The sequence below is a fragment of the Nematostella vectensis genome, chromosome 10, assembly GCF_932526225.1.
Source record: "Nematostella vectensis chromosome 10, jaNemVect1.1, whole genome shotgun sequence".
Classification (NCBI taxonomy): domain Eukaryota; kingdom Metazoa; phylum Cnidaria; class Anthozoa; order Actiniaria; family Edwardsiidae; genus Nematostella; species Nematostella vectensis.
In genome coordinates this window covers 2,201,661-2,218,255 of record NC_064043.1, presented here as the reverse complement: position 1 = coordinate 2,218,255, position 16,595 = coordinate 2,201,661, and the positions used below count along the sequence as shown (strand labels likewise).

At 43.5% G+C, this 16,595-nt stretch overlaps 1 protein-coding gene across 5 annotated transcripts in view; it reads right to left on the bottom strand.

The window, feature by feature from the left end:
* The window catches only part of LOC5516516 (rho guanine nucleotide exchange factor 17), a 35,940-nt gene that overhangs the window by 4,401 nt on the left and 14,944 nt on the right, over nt 1-16,595 (bottom strand). For all 5 annotated transcript variants that reach the window (XM_048733792.1, XM_048733793.1, XM_048733791.1 and 2 more), the window contains 14 exons: nt 16,444-16,521; nt 13,210-13,392; nt 12,835-12,951; nt 11,944-12,036; nt 11,250-11,426; nt 10,953-11,003; nt 10,525-10,634; nt 10,195-10,283; nt 4,337-4,455; nt 2,084-2,199; nt 1,717-1,808; nt 1,342-1,415; nt 805-942; nt 48-251 (listed from right to left, as the gene is read on the bottom strand). In XM_048733792.1, the coding sequence (XP_048589749.1) occupies nt 48-251; nt 805-942; nt 1,342-1,415; nt 1,717-1,808; nt 2,084-2,199; nt 4,337-4,455; nt 10,195-10,283; nt 10,525-10,634; nt 10,953-11,003; nt 11,250-11,426; nt 11,944-12,036; nt 12,835-12,951; nt 13,210-13,392; nt 16,444-16,521 (1,641 nt within the window). The remainder of the gene's footprint in view (nt 1-47; nt 252-804; nt 943-1,341; nt 1,416-1,716; nt 1,809-2,083; nt 2,200-4,336; nt 4,456-10,194; nt 10,284-10,524; nt 10,635-10,952; nt 11,004-11,249; nt 11,427-11,943; nt 12,037-12,834; nt 12,952-13,209; nt 13,393-16,443; nt 16,522-16,595) is intronic.

Below are 16,595 nucleotides of genomic sequence, written 5' to 3'. Positions count from 1 at the left end.
TATCATGTACGCAAACAAGATGCGCGAAGGATGTCATTGAAACCTACCTGCGCGCTGCGAACGTCATCTTCGTCCTCGTAATCCGTACTCTTCGTGCTCGGCACCTTGTACGAGGACGACTCGCCAAGTGACCTAGTGTCCGATTTGCTGTCCGCGTCCGGGTGAATAGTCTCTAGTCCGATCAGTCTCGCCCCAGGCACCGGTGAGATGCACAGGATTCGTGAAGAACACACGGACAACGAAGCGATTGGCTAAAAAGAAAAGAGGTGCAGTAGGGTGAAGTGAAGTGATTACTTATTACTCGCACATCACTCAAGAGAAAGGTTATTCCAACTACAACGGTTAAATGATAAAACAGATTACCAGTGAGATATAAGGGATTCGTAAAAAAAGCATGGAGAACGAAACGACTGGCTAGGAGGAGACTGGGTTTAATAGTGAGAAGTGTTCATTCAGTCATTCACTCATTCATTTTATCATTCATTCATTTATTCATTTTTTCATTCATTCATTCGAAACACTATTTTATTTTACAGCTCACGGTACACATCCCTTGATAAACAGCAGGCAGGAACGGACGAACAAAAAGGAAGTTTGGGTAAGGGTGTGTTTGGTGGTGTTGTGGGGGGGGGGGGGGGGTTGGGTGTGTTTGGTGGTTTTGAGAGGGGGGGGATTGGTCATCGCTACATAGGCAACCTTCACTCAGTGGTGGAGATGGAGGGAGAGTGTGTTTAGAAGAGGTGAGGTCATAGGATACTCGCTACTGTATTCCACAAAAGACCGACAAACAAGTGGTTCATTTACCTGGATATTCTCGCCCATAGATAAGATGCAGACTTGGCCGACATATCCATCGCTGTTACACACCCACACGTCACCTGACCCGCAGTGGTTTCCACGGTCCAACATGTGCGGCACAAGGCTTGGTGACGAGCACGTGAACTAACGAGAGAAACACGATCAGAGCACGTGAACACAAAAACAAAACAGATCAAGAGCACGTGAACTGACGAGAGAAACACGGTCAGAGCACGCTAGCTAACGAGGAAAACACGATCAGAGCACGTGAACTAACAAAAGAAACACGACCAGGGCACGTTAGCTTACGAAGAAACACGATACACAATCACTATCACTTCTACTTCTAACAATACACAATCACTACCACTCCTATTCCTAGACGTAAACGGGTCGAAAACGTGTGAGATATCAACTTCGTATTAGAGAATAACTGCCCTTTTAACTATGTTTACTTCAGGCATTCTTTGGCGAACATTATTCAAGGTGGAACAAACTTACGCAAAAGAAGTTAGTGTTTCTCGCAGAATAAGTAGTCTTTACCTGCATTCCGCTACGAGTTTTCGTGATCGGTATTGGCTGTTGAAACTCCGGGGGGAACGTGTCCTTAGCGTGTGCTAGTTGGTGAGAAACAGGAAAGTGAATATAAACCAAACAGCAGGGGTGACTCTCAGGGTTTCCCTAGGAGGGGGCACACCAACATATATATATATATATATATATATATATATATATAACATATGGAGAGAGGTAAATTAGTAAATAATTTTAGCTCCCGTACAATTCTTATAAAATGACGGACAAGGGGGGCGGGGGTCCTCCGTCCTTCATTTTATAACAAACGTCGGCCCTCAAGAGGCATGCATGTAGCTATACTGCAGAACAAAAAATATCTGCTTAACTGTTTGTTCTACTCACCTAACTCCTTCCTCGCGTTCATAAAGTCTGACTCCCAAGAATTCTTGATCTCCGCATCAAGCAAGAGGAATGTAAACGTCTCAGGACCTTCTCTGTAAAATGACAAAAAGCATCTTATTACCTGCGTTCCGTGGGCAGCAGAATCGGTCCATAATCTGCTTCAAGCCCCGCTGTGTGTTTCATCGTTGTCTCAAAAACATTCCGATATTCTTTTTCTCTTGTGCTTTTTTTCTAAACCATGAAAGCTGATTAAGATTTGTTTAACAGATATTGGAAATGCGGCCCGTCTTATCACGACTTCTAATTATAAGATATGATAATTAATTGCATATCTATTGAACACAGCGGGCCCGTTTATTACACTTACTCTGTCTGCGCCTGCAGCTCTAGTTTGGCCGAGAGAGACTGTTGAACCGGAACCTGTCTCTCAGCGATTTGCCGGCTGACGTCATTCATAAGTTCCCGGATTGAAGAGTCTAGCATCTGAAACGATCCGCGAAAACACCATTTGTTATCCAACCCAGTTCTGCACGAGCGCACGTTATCTGTTTACTGAAACACCAACACAGTTCTGCGCAAAAGCGCGCATTATCTGTTTACTGAAACACCAACACAGTTCTGCGCAAAAGCGCGCATTATCTGTTTACTGAAACACCAACACAGTTCTGCGCAAAAGCGCGCGTTATCTGTTTACTGAAACACCAACACAATTCTGCGCAAAAGCGCGCGTTATTTGTTTACTGAAACACCAACACAGTTCTGCGCAAAAGCGCGCATTATCTGTTTACTGAAACACCAACACAGTTCTGCGCAAAAGCGCGCGTTATCTGTTTACTGAAACACCAACACAATTCTGCGCAAAAGCGCGCATTATCTGTTTACTGAAACACCAACACAGTTCTGCGCAAAAGCGCACGTTATCTGTTTACTGAAACACCAACACAGTTCTGCGCAAAAGCGCGCGTTATCTGTTTACTGAAACACCAACACAGTTCTGCGCAAAAGCGCACGTTATCTGTTTACTGAAACACCAACACAGTTCTGCGCAAAAGCGCGCGTTATCTGTTTACTGAAACACCAACACAGTTCTGCGCAAAAGCGCGCGTTATCTGTTTACTGAAACACCAACACAGTTCTGCGCAAAAGCGCACGTTATCTGTTTCCTGAAACACCAACACAGTTCTGCGCAAAAGCGCACGTTATCTGTTTACTGAAACACCAACACAGTCCTGCGCAAAAGCGCGCATTATCTGTTTACTGAAACACCAACACAGTTCTGCGCAAAAGCGCGCGTTATCTGTTTACTGAAACACCAACACAGTTCTGCGCAAAAGCGCACGTTATCTGTTTACTGAAACACCAACACAATTCTGCGCAAAAGCGCGCGTTATCTGTTTACTGAAACACCAACACAGTTCTGCGCAAAAGCGCGCATTATCTGTTTACTGAAACACCAACACAGTTCTGCGCAAAAGCGCGCGTTATCTGTTTACTGAAACACCAACACAGTTCTGCGCAAAAGCGCGCATTATCTGTTTACTGAAACACCAACACAGTTCTGCGCAAAAGCGCGCGTTATCTGTTTACTGAAACACCAACACAGTTCTGCGCAAAAGCGCGCGTTATCTGTTTACTGAAACACCAACACAGTTCTGCGCAAAAGCGCGCATTATCTGTTTACTGAAACACCAACACAGTTCTGCGCAAAAGCGCGCGTTATCTGTTTACTGAAACACCAACACAGTTCTGCGCAAAAGCGCGCGTTATCTGTTTACTGAAACACCAACACAGTTCTGCGCAAAAGCGCGCATTATCTGTTTACTGAAACACCAACACAGTTCTGCGCAAAAGCGCGCGTTATCTGTTTACTGAAACACCAACACAGTTGTGTGCACGAGCGCGCGTTATTTGTTCGATGTGTTCATTGCAGATGAACCAAAAGAGCTGAAAAAGGTCGCAATAGATTTACTATATACTTCAGTAATAACCAGGTAAACTATTAACCTGTTGTCAAAGTATTACTATAATAAGCTTGCTTTTAATTTTTGATAGCGCAATATTCATAAAATAGCCGATGACAAAACTAGGCTGAGTTTAGCCATCAATGTCACCAAAACGAGGTCCACAAACCCTTGGAATGTTGAATTCGAACTTGTCATATGATGGAGAGGCGGTCCTGAAAGTATCTGAGTATCATATGAAGAAAACGAGGACTCTTAGTTTCTTTTCAGATACTTTCTCAATTGACCAAAGATGGTCACAGTCAATGTTTTTTCTTCTGATTACAAGTCATAATGTTTACGAAGCCCCTGCGGTACGGCAACCTTTAAAATGACAAGAATCATGCAGTTTTTCCAAATAAGGAAGATGTTAGTATCCTTATATGGAAGTGAACTCGTTTGGCAAAAACGACAATTTTTGGCTAAATTTTCTTGATATGTATACCTTGCCCCTTCCCTACCACAGGAAGCCCATTATGCCTTGTCCCTTCCCTACCACAGAGAGCCCATTATGCCTTGTCCCTCCCCGACCACAGGAAGCCCATTATGCCTTGTCCCTCCCCGACCACAGGAAGCCCAGATACCCGAGAAAAGGAAGCTTCGCCTAAAATGTTTCTCACCTGGTGACTAATGTTCAAAGTGTCTGAGAGTGCACTGATCTGACTCAGCAAAGACATGTCGTTATCAAGTCGCTCAAGCTCTCTCTCTAGGCTGTTTCTTCTCTGCACTTCAGGGGAACCTGTCACAAGATATCAGTACATCACTACAGTAACTCAAGCTCTCTGAACTCGCAGGGTTCAGGTACATATAGGTGCGTACCTATGGTGTGCGCACTACCCCCCCCCCCCACCCCCACATTGGCGCCACCCTCACGTGGACCATCTCATATTGAAGGATCGACCAATACCACACAGTTAGTCTCTGAGGATATGCTTAATCAGTCTCTATAAGGATAGGGATATTCAAGGTCATACTAAGTCTGTAAGAGAAGGGAGATTCAGGGTCATACTTAGTTTCTAAGGGAAGGGAGATTCAAGGTCACAGTTAGTCTGTAAGGGAAGGGTGATTTAGGGTCACAGTTAGTCTGTAAGGGAAGGGTGATTCAGGGTCACAGTTAGTTTGTAAGGGAAGGGTGATTCAAGGTCACAGTTAGTCTGTAAGGGAAGGGAGATTCAAGGTCACAGTTAGTCTGTAAGGGAAGGGTGATTCAGGGTCACAGTTAGTCTCTAAGGGAAGGGTGATTCAAGGTCATACTTAGTTTCTAAGGGAAGGGAGATTCAAGGTCACAGTTAGTCTGTAAGGGAAGGGTGATTCAGGGTCACAGTTAGTCTGTAAGGAAAGGGTGATTCAGGGTCACAGTTAGTTTGTAAGGGAAGGGTGATTCAAGGTCACAGTTAGTCTGTAAGGGAAGGGAGATTCAAGGTCACAGTTAGTCTGTAAGGGAAGGGTGATTCAAGGTCATAGTTAGTCTGTAAGGGAAGGGTGATTCAAGGTCATACTTAGTCTGTAAGGGAAGGGTGATTCAAGGTCATAGTTAGTCTGTAAGGGAAGGGTGATTCAGGGTCATAGTTAGTCTGTAAGGGAAGGGTGATTCAAGGTCATAGTTAGTCTGTAAGGGAAGGGTGATTCAAGGTCATACTTAGTCTGTAAGGGAAGGGTGATTCAGGGTCACAGTTAGTCTGTAAGAGAAGGGTGATTCAGGGTCACAGTTAGTCTGTAAGGGAAGGGTGATTCAGGGTCACAGTTAGTCTGTAAGGGAAGGGTGATTCAAGGTCACAGTTAGTCTGTAAGGGAAGGGTGATTCAAGGTCACAGTTAGTCTGTAAGGGAAGGGTGATTCAGGGTCACAGTTAGTCTGTAAGGGAAGGGTGATTCAAGGTCACAGTTAGTCTGTAAGGGAAGGGTGATTCAGGGTCACAGTTAGTCTCTAAGGGAAGGGTGATTCAAGGTCATAGTTAGTCTGTAAGGGAAGGGTGATTCAAGGTCATAGTTAGTCTCTAAGGGAAGGGTGATTCAAGGTCATAGTTAGTCTGTAAGGGAAGGGTGATTCAAGGTCACAGTTAGTCTGTAAGGGAAGGGTGATTCAAGGTCACAGTTAGTCTGTAAGGGAAGGGTGATTCAAGGTCATAGTCAGTCTCTAAGGGAAGGGTGATTCAGGGTCATACTTAGTCTGTAAGGGAAGGGTGATTCAAGGTCATAGTTAGTCTCTAAGGGAAGGGTGATTCAAGGTCACAGTTAGTCTGTTAGGGAAGGGTGATTCAGGGTCACAGTTAGTCTGTAAGGGAAGGGTGATTCAAGGTCATAGTTAGCCTCTAAGGCAAGGGTGATTCAGGGTCATACTTAGTCTGTAAGGGAAGGGTGATTCAAGGTCATAGTTAGTCTGTAAGGGAAGGGTGATTTAAGGTCACAGTTAGTCTGTAAGGGAAGGGTGACTCAAGGTCACAGTTAGTCTGTAAGGGAAGGGTGATTCAGGGTCACAGTTAGTTATTAAGGGAAGGGTGATTCAAGGTCACAGTTAGTCTGTAAGGGAAGGGTGACTCAAGGTCACAGTTAGTCTGTAAGGGAAGGGTGATTCAAGGTCACAGTTAGTCTGTAAGGGAAGGGTGATTCAGGGTCACAGTTAGTCTGTAAGGGAAGGGTGATTCAAGGTCATAGTCAGTCTCTAAGGGAAGGGTGATTCAGGGTCATACTTAGTCTGTAAAGGAAGGGTGATTCAAGGTCATAGTTAGTCTGTAAGGGAAGGGTGATTCAAGGTCATAGTTAGTCTCTAAGGGAAGGGTGATTCAAGGTCATAGTCAGTCTCTAAGGGAAGGGTGATTCAAGGTCATAGTCAGTCTCTAAGGGAAGGGTGATTCAGGGTCACAGTTAGTCTGTAAGGGAAGGGTGATTCAGGGTCACAGTTAGTCTGTAAGGGAAGGGTGATTCAAGGTCATAGTCAGTCTCTAAGGGAAGGGTGATTCAGGGTCATACTTAGTCTGTAAGGGAAGGGTGATTCAAGGTCATAGTTAGTCTGTAAGGGAAGGGTGATTCAGGGTCACAGTTAGTCTGTAAGGGAAGGGTGATTCAAGGTCACAGTTAGTCTGTAAGGAAAGGGTGATTCAGGGTCACAGTTAGTCTGTAAGGGAAGGGTGATTCAGGGTCATACTTAGTCTGTAATGGAAGGGTGATTCAAGGTCATAGTTAGTCTGTAAGGAAAGGGTGATTTAAGGTCACAGTTAGTCTGTAAGGGAAGGGTGACTCAAGGTCACAGTTAGTCTGTAAGGGAAGGGTGATTCAGGGTCACAGTTAGTTTGTAAGGGAAGGGTGATTCAAGGTCACAGTTAGTCTGTAAGGGAAGGGTGACTCAAGGTCACAGTTAGTCTGTAAGGGAAGGGTGATTCAAGGTCATAGTTAGTCTGTAAGGGAAGGGTGATTCAAGGTCACAGTTAGTCTGTAAGGGAAGGGTGATTCAAGGTCATAGTCAGTCTCTAAGGGAAGGGTGATTCAGGGTCATACTTAGTCTGTAAGAGAAGGGTGATTCAAGGTCATAGTCAGTCTGTAAGGGAAGGGTGATTCAAGGTCATAGTTAGTCTATAAGGGAAGGGTGATTCAAGGTCATACTTAGTCTGTAAGGGAAGGGTGATTCAAGGTCATAGTTAGTCTGTAAGGGAAGGGTGTTTCAAGGTCATAGTCAGTCTCTAAGGGAAGGGTGATTCAGGGTCATACTTAGTCTGTAAGAGAAGGGTGATTCAAGGTCATAGTTAGTCTCTAAGGGAAGGGTGATTCAAGGTCATACTTAGTCTGTAAGGGAAGGGTGATTCAAGGTCATAGTTAGTCTGTAAGGGAAGGGTGATTCAGGGTCATAGTTAGTCTGTAAGGGAAGGGTGATTCAAGGTTATAGTTAGTCTGTAAGGGAAGGGTGATTCAAGGTCATACTTAGTCTGTAAGGGAAGGGTGATTCAGGGTCACAGTTAGTCTGTAAGGGAAGGGTGATTCAGGGTCACAGTTAGTCTGTAAGGGAAGGGTGATTCAGGGTCACAGTTAGTCTGTAAGGGAAGGGTGATTCAGGGTCTTAGTTAGTCTGTAAGGGAAGGGTGATTCAAGGTCACAGTTAGTCTGTAAGGGAAGGGTGATTCAGGGTCACAGTTAGTCTGTAAGGGAAGGGTGATTCAAGGTCACAGTTAGTCTGTAAGGGAAGGGTGATTCAGGGTCACAGTTAGTCTCTAAGGGGAGGGTGATTCAAGGTCATAGTTAGTCTCTAAGGGAAGGGTGATTCAAGGTCATAGCTAGTCTCTAAGGGAAGGGTGATTCAAGGTCATAGTTAGTCTGTAAGGGAAGGGTGATTCAAGGTCACAGTTAGTCTGTAAGGGAAGGGTGATTCAAGGTCATAGTCAGTCTCTAAGGGAAGGGTGATTCAGGGTCATACTTAGTCTGTAAGGGAAGGGTGATTCAAGGTCATAGTTAGTCTCTAAGGGAAGGGTGATTCAAGGTCACAGTTAGTCTGTAAGGGAAGGGTGATTCAGGGTCACAGTTAGTCTGTAAGGGAAGGGTGATTCAAGGTCATAGTTAGCCTCTAAGGCAAGGGTGATTCAGGGTCATACTTAGTCTGTAAGGGAAGGGTGATTCAAGGTCATAGTTAGTCTGTAAGGGAAGGGTGATTTAAGGTCACAGTTAGTCTGTAAGGGAAGGGTGACTCAAGGTCACAGTTAGTCTGTAAGGGAAGGGTGATTCAGGGTCACAGTTAGTTATTAAGGGAAGGGTGATTCAAGGTCACAATTAGTCTGTAAGGGAAGGGTGACTCAAGGTCACAGTTAGTCTGTAAGGGAAGGGTGATTCAGGGTCACAGTTAGTTATTAAGGGAAGGGTGATTCAAGGTCATAGTCAGTCTCTAAGCGAAGGGTGATTCAGGGTCATACTTAGTCTGTAAGAGAAGGGTGATTCAAGGTCATAGTTAGTCTGTAAGGGAAGGGTGATTCAAGGTCATAGTTAGTCTCTAATTGAAGGGTGATTCAAGGTCATAGTCAGTCTCTAAGGGAAGGGTGATTCAAGGTCATAGTCAGTCTCTAAGGGAAGGGTGATTCAGGGTCACAGTTAGTCTGTAAGGGAAGGGTGATACAGGGTCACAGTTAGTCTGTAAGGGAAGGGTGATTCAAGGTCATAGTCAGTCTCTAAGGGAAGGGTGATTCAGGGTCATAGTTAGTCTGTAAGGGAAGGGTGATTCAGGGTCATAGTTAGTCTGTAAGGGAAGGGTGACTCAGGGTCACAGTTAGTCTGTAAGGGAAGGGTGATTCAAGGTCACAGTTAGTCTGTAAGGGAAGGGTGATTCAGGGTCACAGTTAGTCTGTAAGGGAAGGGTGATTCAGGGTCATACTTAGTCTGTAATGGAAGGGTGATTCAAGGTCATAGTTAGTCTGTAAGGAAAGGGTGATTTAAGGTCACAGTTAGTCTGTAAGGGAAGGGTGACTCAAGGTCACAGTTAGTCTGTAAGGGAAGGGTGATTCAGGGTCACAGTTAGTTTGTAAGGGAAGGGTGATTCAAGGTCACAGTTAGTCTGTAAGGGAAGGGTGACTCAAGGTCACAGTTAGTCTGTAAGGGAAGGGTGATTCAGGGTCATAGTTAGTCTGTAAGGGAAGGGTGATTCAAGGTCACAGTTAGTCTGTAAGGGAAGGGTGATTCAAGGTCATAGTCAGTCTCTAAGGGAAGGGTGATTCAGGGTCATACTTAGTCTGTAAGAGAAGGGTGATTCAAGGTCATAGTTAGTCTGTAAGGGAAGGGTGATTCAAGGTCATAGTTAGTCTGTAAGGGAAGGGTGATTCAAGGTCGTACTTAGTCTGTAAGGGAAGGGTGATTCAAGGTCATAGTTAGTCTGTAAGGGAAAGGTGTTTCAAGGTCATAGTCAGTCTCTAAGGGAAGGGTGATTCAGGGTCATACTTAGTCTGTAAGAGAAGGGTGATTCAAGGTCATAGTTACTCTCTAAGGGAAGGGTGATTCAAGGTCATACTTAGTCTGTAAGGGAAGGGTGATTCAAGGTCATACTTAGTCTGTAAGGGAAGGGTGATTCAAGGTCATAGTTAGTCTGTAAGGGAAGGGTGATTCAAGGTCATAGTCAGTCTCTAAGGGAAGGGTGATTCAGGGTCATAGTTAGTCTGTAAGGGAAGGGTGATTCAAGGTCACAGTTAGTCTGTAAGGGAAGGGTGATTCAAGGTCATACTAAGTCTGTAAGGGAATGGTGATTCAAGGTCATACTTTGTCTGTAAGGGAAGGGTGATTCAAGGTCATAGTTAGTCTGTAAGGGAAGGGTGATTCAGGGTCACAGTTAGTCTGTAAGGGAAGGGCGATTCAAGGTTATAGTTAGCCTCTAAGGGAAGGGTGATTCAAGTTCATAGTTAGTTTTTAGGGAAGGGTGATTCAAGGTCATACTTAGTCTGTAAGGGAAGGGTGATTCAAGGTCATAGTTAGCCTCTAAGGGAAGGGTGATTAATGGTTGAGGAGCAACTCACTTCTTAAGAGCTCGATATATTCGAGTGGTAATTTCCACAGCAGCTTGTGCTTGTTGAACTCCGCTCCCGCGCCAGACTGACCCGAGAATCTGTAGGAAACCATGGCAATGTTTAACCTCAACCAAACTAATTTACGATAAACTTTATTGAAGGATTCGTCGAGTGGGTTGTTGCGCTGTCAAACAAGTTTGGGGACACAGTGCTCAACGACCATGCTAGGAAAGTGGGTGCAAGGCATTAAAAACCTTTACCACATTTCCCGGTGGAAAGCGCGGGAACTTAACTACATTTCCCGATGGAAAGCGCGAGAACTTATTGCCCATTACTTACAAGCTGAGAGACCCCCTGCGAAGTGCGTTCGGTTTTCTCTTGACGATGGCGCAAACCAATAAGTCATTGAATAAGAAGAGGCTGCGATCTTTCTTTGTTATGGATCCTCGCTGAATAAAAAAATACACAATTAGTATAAAATTTATAAAAAAATGCAAAGCAAGTAACAGGTCAGATCAAACGGAGAAGGGTCCAGACAACAAAACGACTAGTTCTTTTTTTTAAATAATTTTTAACCACTCCGTTATTTATCATATACTTTTTTCACATTAGAAACTAGTGAAAGCTTCAAATTCCATGTCATGGTGGGCGAAAGACTTTTAGCAATGTTGTCCGGACCCTTTTTCCGTGTATCTAATAAAATAGATAAAGATTGCCGAGAAAGTCAAGTATGAGCTGTAAAAGCGTACACAGGTGTAGATGCTTACCACTTCTGCGGCGAGGTCTTTTCGCTTGAAATAACGGCCTGGTATTACAAGCTGTTGAGAAAAAAAAACATTTGGTCAAAGAAAAAAAAATGGGGTCAAAGGAAAAGACTCGTACCCAGTCGCATTAAGCTGAGCGGCGTGTGGCGCGCAAGAAATTATGGAATTCTTTCCGAAAAAGCATTGCGCGTCATCAAAAATATCTGTCTCGCCCCAGAACCCTCTGCGCGCCTGCCTCCTAAATCGTTTTCTTTCCGGCCTGGCACGAGTCTGTTAAAGATGGCCTATCGCTTTACTCACGTCGGAAATGCCCTCTATAGAGGCCTCGATGGCCCTTAGGTCCTCCGCGTCCTTCTCAGCTTTGTTCACCTCCTTCTCTCGCATGTTCATCCTGTTGGCCAAGGTCTTGATCTCACCCATCGCGAGCTGCAGACTGCCGTGGTCGGGATGGTCTGTTGGCGTGTGCTTAATCATATCCTGTCATTAAAAATACATATATATGTATATTAGGTTAGGGATGGTGTGTTGGCGTATACTTAATCATATCCTTAATCATGTTGGAAAATACATATATTTTAGGTTAGGGAAGGTCAAATGACCATAAAAGGATGAGTGTAAAACTACAGTGTTACCCCAGGGGGCGTGGTCCCAGGTGGAAGGGTAAAGCTTGGGCGTAGTCCCAGGGTTGTTCCAAGTTAGAGCATGACCCTGTCCTGGTAAATTGGATGACGAAAACTGCACTAAAGTCATAACTAAATCATTTGTGAAAAGTCTTTTTTCCATTGGCTTACGCTGAGACGTAAGAGACATTCAGTCGGCTATTGCATTAAGTATCACCTTCAATCATGCATATTATTATTTTTTCTCTTGCAGATCGACCGCTGTTATTTCAAATGTAAACAGAAACGAAATACGGCTGACCAAAATTCTTTTACGCACCAACCTCATCAAGGTTGGAGTACCGAGGGCTGGAGTTATCATAAGTCAACAGTACCTTGAGGATTAACACATATCTTGGGATCCTCTGTACGGGCATGATCATCAGGTCTTGCAGAGTAAGCTTCTCTCTGTGATCTCGACAGCATTGCTGCACAGACAAAACCCAAGCCTCAGGATTAGATGACTATCACAGACGCGTAGCTAAGGCACCAAAAAGTGTTTTTTCCCCTATGCCTACGAACCCACCTTCAGGAAACCCGGGTGTCTGTAATCACTCTAGGTTCGCCTCTTGTGTATGTACAAGTAAACACGCCCCCAGTCCCCCTGCTACTACAGGTAGCCCAATACTACATACAAGTAAACACGCTAGTGAGAATAATGACTGGTTTATTTAAGCCATATTTTCAGAAAGGCCTGACGTCATCATAAAAGGGGCTTACCCAGCATGTAACTGGTACAAACGCCTTTCACAAACGTTTCAAAACAGAGATTCCTGTTAACAGGGCCGAAAGAATATCCTGATTAACAAATGTTGTATTACAAACGTTTCAAAAACAGAGATTCCTGTAAATCGGGCCAAAAGAATATCCTGATTAACGAATGTTATCTGACAAACGTTTCCAAAACAGAGATTCCTGTTAACAGGGCCAACAGAATATCCTGATTAACGAATGTTATCTGACAAACGTTTCAAAAACAGAGATTCCTGTTAACAGGGCCAAAAGAATATCCTGATTAACGAATGTATGAAGCTTGTTCTTATGGGGAAGGGGTCGTTAGCACGGGGTTCCTGTGTAAATAATGGACAAACATTTGTACAAGAACAGGGTATAGATAGAGTTGTTGTCGTTGAACTGTCTGATGGGTAAAATGGAAACGTGTCGACACGGCACCAGCACACCAAAATAAGTAGCGCACAGTTTTAATAATTATTATCCAAATTTACCTCGATAAACCGCGCAAAGCCTGGACGTGACATGGTGGCTACCCTGACGGCAGCGCGGGCATGCAGGAAATGATTGATGAAAGCACTGTACGCGTCCATCAGGAAGCACTTGGTGAACTGGTATACAAGAAAGGTGTTGCCATTAATTTACCATCGCCATTCATCATCACCATGTTCATCATCATTACCACCACTATCATCATTACTTTTCTTGTCATCACAATCATCATCATCATCAGTATCATCATCATCAACACCTCATTGTCAACCTACCGATGCGACTATGATATCTCCGATCTTCTGCTTGTCATCAGTATCATCATCATTGTCATCATTATCATCATCATCATCATCAACACCGCATTGTCAACCTACCGATGCGACTATGATATCCCCAATCTTCTGCTTGTCATGCCAGTCATTGACGCGCGCCTGTAGCTGATCAAGAAAGAACTCGTGGCAGAGTAAGATATCTGGAATCTGGTAGAACATCTCATCAACCTGTGCTGGCTCCACGATGTTCGCGTTTTCTGGTCTCTTAAGAGGTTTCAGATAGTTCTGAAAAGAAGAATTACAAATCAGAAGTAGTCACAGCTTTTATTCAGAGGCTTATTAGCCACCTGTACTCAAATAAACCATGCACATCGGCATCCAATCACGTTCGAAAGTTCTACACAAAAATATCTTAACCTTCGCACAATATTCCCGCTATGTTAAAGAGAGGGTACACTTTGTACGCCCTTTCCCTTCACAATACCGGATGTCCGTTATACAGAGGGTACACTGTATATGTCCTTTATCTTCTCGACCCGGTAGTGCCCGTTATACAGAGGGTACACTGTATATGTCCTTTATCTTCACGACCCGGTATTGTCCGTTATACAGAGGGTACACTGTATATGTCGTTTATCTTCACGACCCGGTAGTGCCCGTTATACAGAGGGTACACTGTATATGTCCTTTATCTTCACGACCCGGTAGTGCCCGTTATACAGAGGGTACAAAGTATATGTCCTTTATCTTCACGACCCGGTAGTGTCCGTTGTACAGAGGGTACACTGTATATATCCTTTATCTTCACGACCCGGTGGTGTCCGTTATACAGAGGGTACACTGTATATGGCCTTTATCTTCACGACCTGGTAGTGTCCGTGAAACAGAGGGTACACTGTATATGTCTTTTATCTTCACGACCCGGTAGTGTCCATTATACAGAGGGTACAATGTATATGTCCTTTATCTTCTCGACCCGGTAGTGTCCGTTATACAGAGGGTACAATGAAAATGTCCTTTATCTTCTCGACCCGGTAGTGTCCGTTATACAGAGGGTACACTGTATATATCCTTTATCTTCACGACCCTGTGGTGTCCGTTATACAGAGGGTACACTGTATATGTCCTTTATCTTCACGACCCGGTAGTGTCCGTTATATAGAGGGAACAATGTATATGTCCGTTATCTACACGACCCGGTAGTGTCCGTTATACAGAGGGTACACTGTATATGTCCTTTATCTTCTCGACCCTGTAGTGTCCGTTATACAGAGGGAATACCCTTTGTCGTGCTGACTCATGCCGAGTTCGCAAGATAAAGAACATGGCCTCAGGCACAATCGGCTAGATTTAGGAGATAAACTTTAACTGAAATTAATAATTGCTTCTATAATGACTATGACGACGCCTAGGTTGTTTGAAAATGTCATCCTTTATGAAGCGGAACTTTTATATTGATCCTACTACATAAATCACAATACGCAACAAAGGATTTTTATTGCAAGCCTCTCTAGCTTATAAGCTTTTGAATGCGATCAAGTGTTCCATATGGACTATGCGATGTGGATCTAGTGTTCCACTGCTCAAGTGCAGTGCTAATTGGCTATCCAGGGAATCCTCTTTCGCTTAACAAACTATTCATCTGAGTGGAATAAAGCTTGAGGGGGTAAAATAACACTAACAGATTGATAACAACATTCCAAGAATTTTCCTAATTCCATTAAAAAGATATTTTCAGTGTGAACACACGCAAAGTCTACTACAAACAGTCCAACCCCACGAGATCAATTAGTACTTCTAAATTACATTAATGCTGGTATTACAATTCCATTAAAGGTTGAAGATTGTGTGATTTTTGGTTTTCTCGGATTGCATGACGCCGCAAATACCCCCTGCTGACACAAGCTGTTGGTGAATCACGCAACACGCGACCTTGGCATGGTAATGGTTCGTAATAACACGAGAATGGTTGGCATGTACGTCCATCATGTGGCGTGATCGGATTTCATATATGCGTTTTGCACGAGATTTAATATGGATATCAAGTCTGTATGGATGGCAGCGAAAAAAAACTGTGAAGCAATCTTAAATAATAAAGCAAAGCCAACCTAAAACATCTTCAGGGCTAAGACCAGAAAATTATGAATAAAATCTAAATTTGGCATATTTCTAATTAAACAAAAAAAACTTCGACCATTAGCCATTTATCAGAGTTGCGTAAAAGTGGGAGCCTATCTAACCAAAACGCAATCGGCATTATGCGAGATGACCTTATGATCCAAAAAAAAAAAAGACTGGATCTAAAATAGTGAGCAATTTAACGAATTTACTCGCGATTTCCGGATTAACGCTATAAATAACAACATTTGTGCAAACATTTGCGGCCCCCACGCGACACGGCTTATTATATCCCATGTACCCATGCGGTCCCACTGGGTCAGTGAAGGTTGGTTCTCTCTTGGACGCAAGAGCGCAACGCTCGTAATTTTCCGATTCTCACTCGAACACAAGCAAAAGTGCAAGCGCAAGAGAACTCAATTGATTGATTTTCTTGCATTCGTGTTTGGCCAACTCTCACTTGTGTTGAGCTTGTACTTGCCGGCTCTTGCCTCCTAGCGAGAACCACATTTGAGACACGGTGCTGTGCTGTGCGGCAAAACTCAAGACAAGGAATGTGAACTGGGAAAAGGGAAGAATCATCTGATGATACGATGAAAATATCTATAGGAAACATTTGATGTAATGCAATACATTATTCTTTCGTTGGCACGCGGACCAAGCTTAGAGCACAAAATTGCCCAATCCTTCTCCCCGCTTTGCATTTTAATAAATTTTGCAATATGTTAATTTGTGGTTAAGGTCTTCTAAAGAACGGCGGATTATCTTTAGATATACCAAAACCACTGTATGTGTATGCCATGACCCTGGTCTTGACCCTCACTCTGCCGGCGACCAAATAGAACTTAACTAGACCAAGGCAGCTACATTTTTGTGATTGTTTTTATTCGATATCGAAAGACAAATTATGTGATGAAATATTGAAATAACCTTCTAAAATCAAAGTTTCATGCTTCATTTACCAATTTTTTTTAAAAAGATAGCTTCTACAAATCAGCCGATGGATGCTTTATCAGACAGACAATCTTACGTAAAATGGGACATATGGCATGTTATAAATAAGAAAAGACGCTTTTTGGAGTTGGGGAACGGCGCTTTCCTGTGCGAGCAACTATTAAATAATATTATACGCAATCATTATTATTGATGATGTCATTATAGTTTAAAGGTTTGCTGCTAGTCAAATTGGCGCTTAGTTGACCGGAAGTGACGTCTTACCGTGACTAAGTACTGTAAGTTCTGGACGTAAGACTGCTCTGTGTCTAGGAGGTTCTGCAACACGTGTCTTTTGATTTCCTGTCAAAAATAAAATAAACAATTAATTCACAAAGTTTACAGGACAACAGGCTAGTGTATACGTGCACGTACGT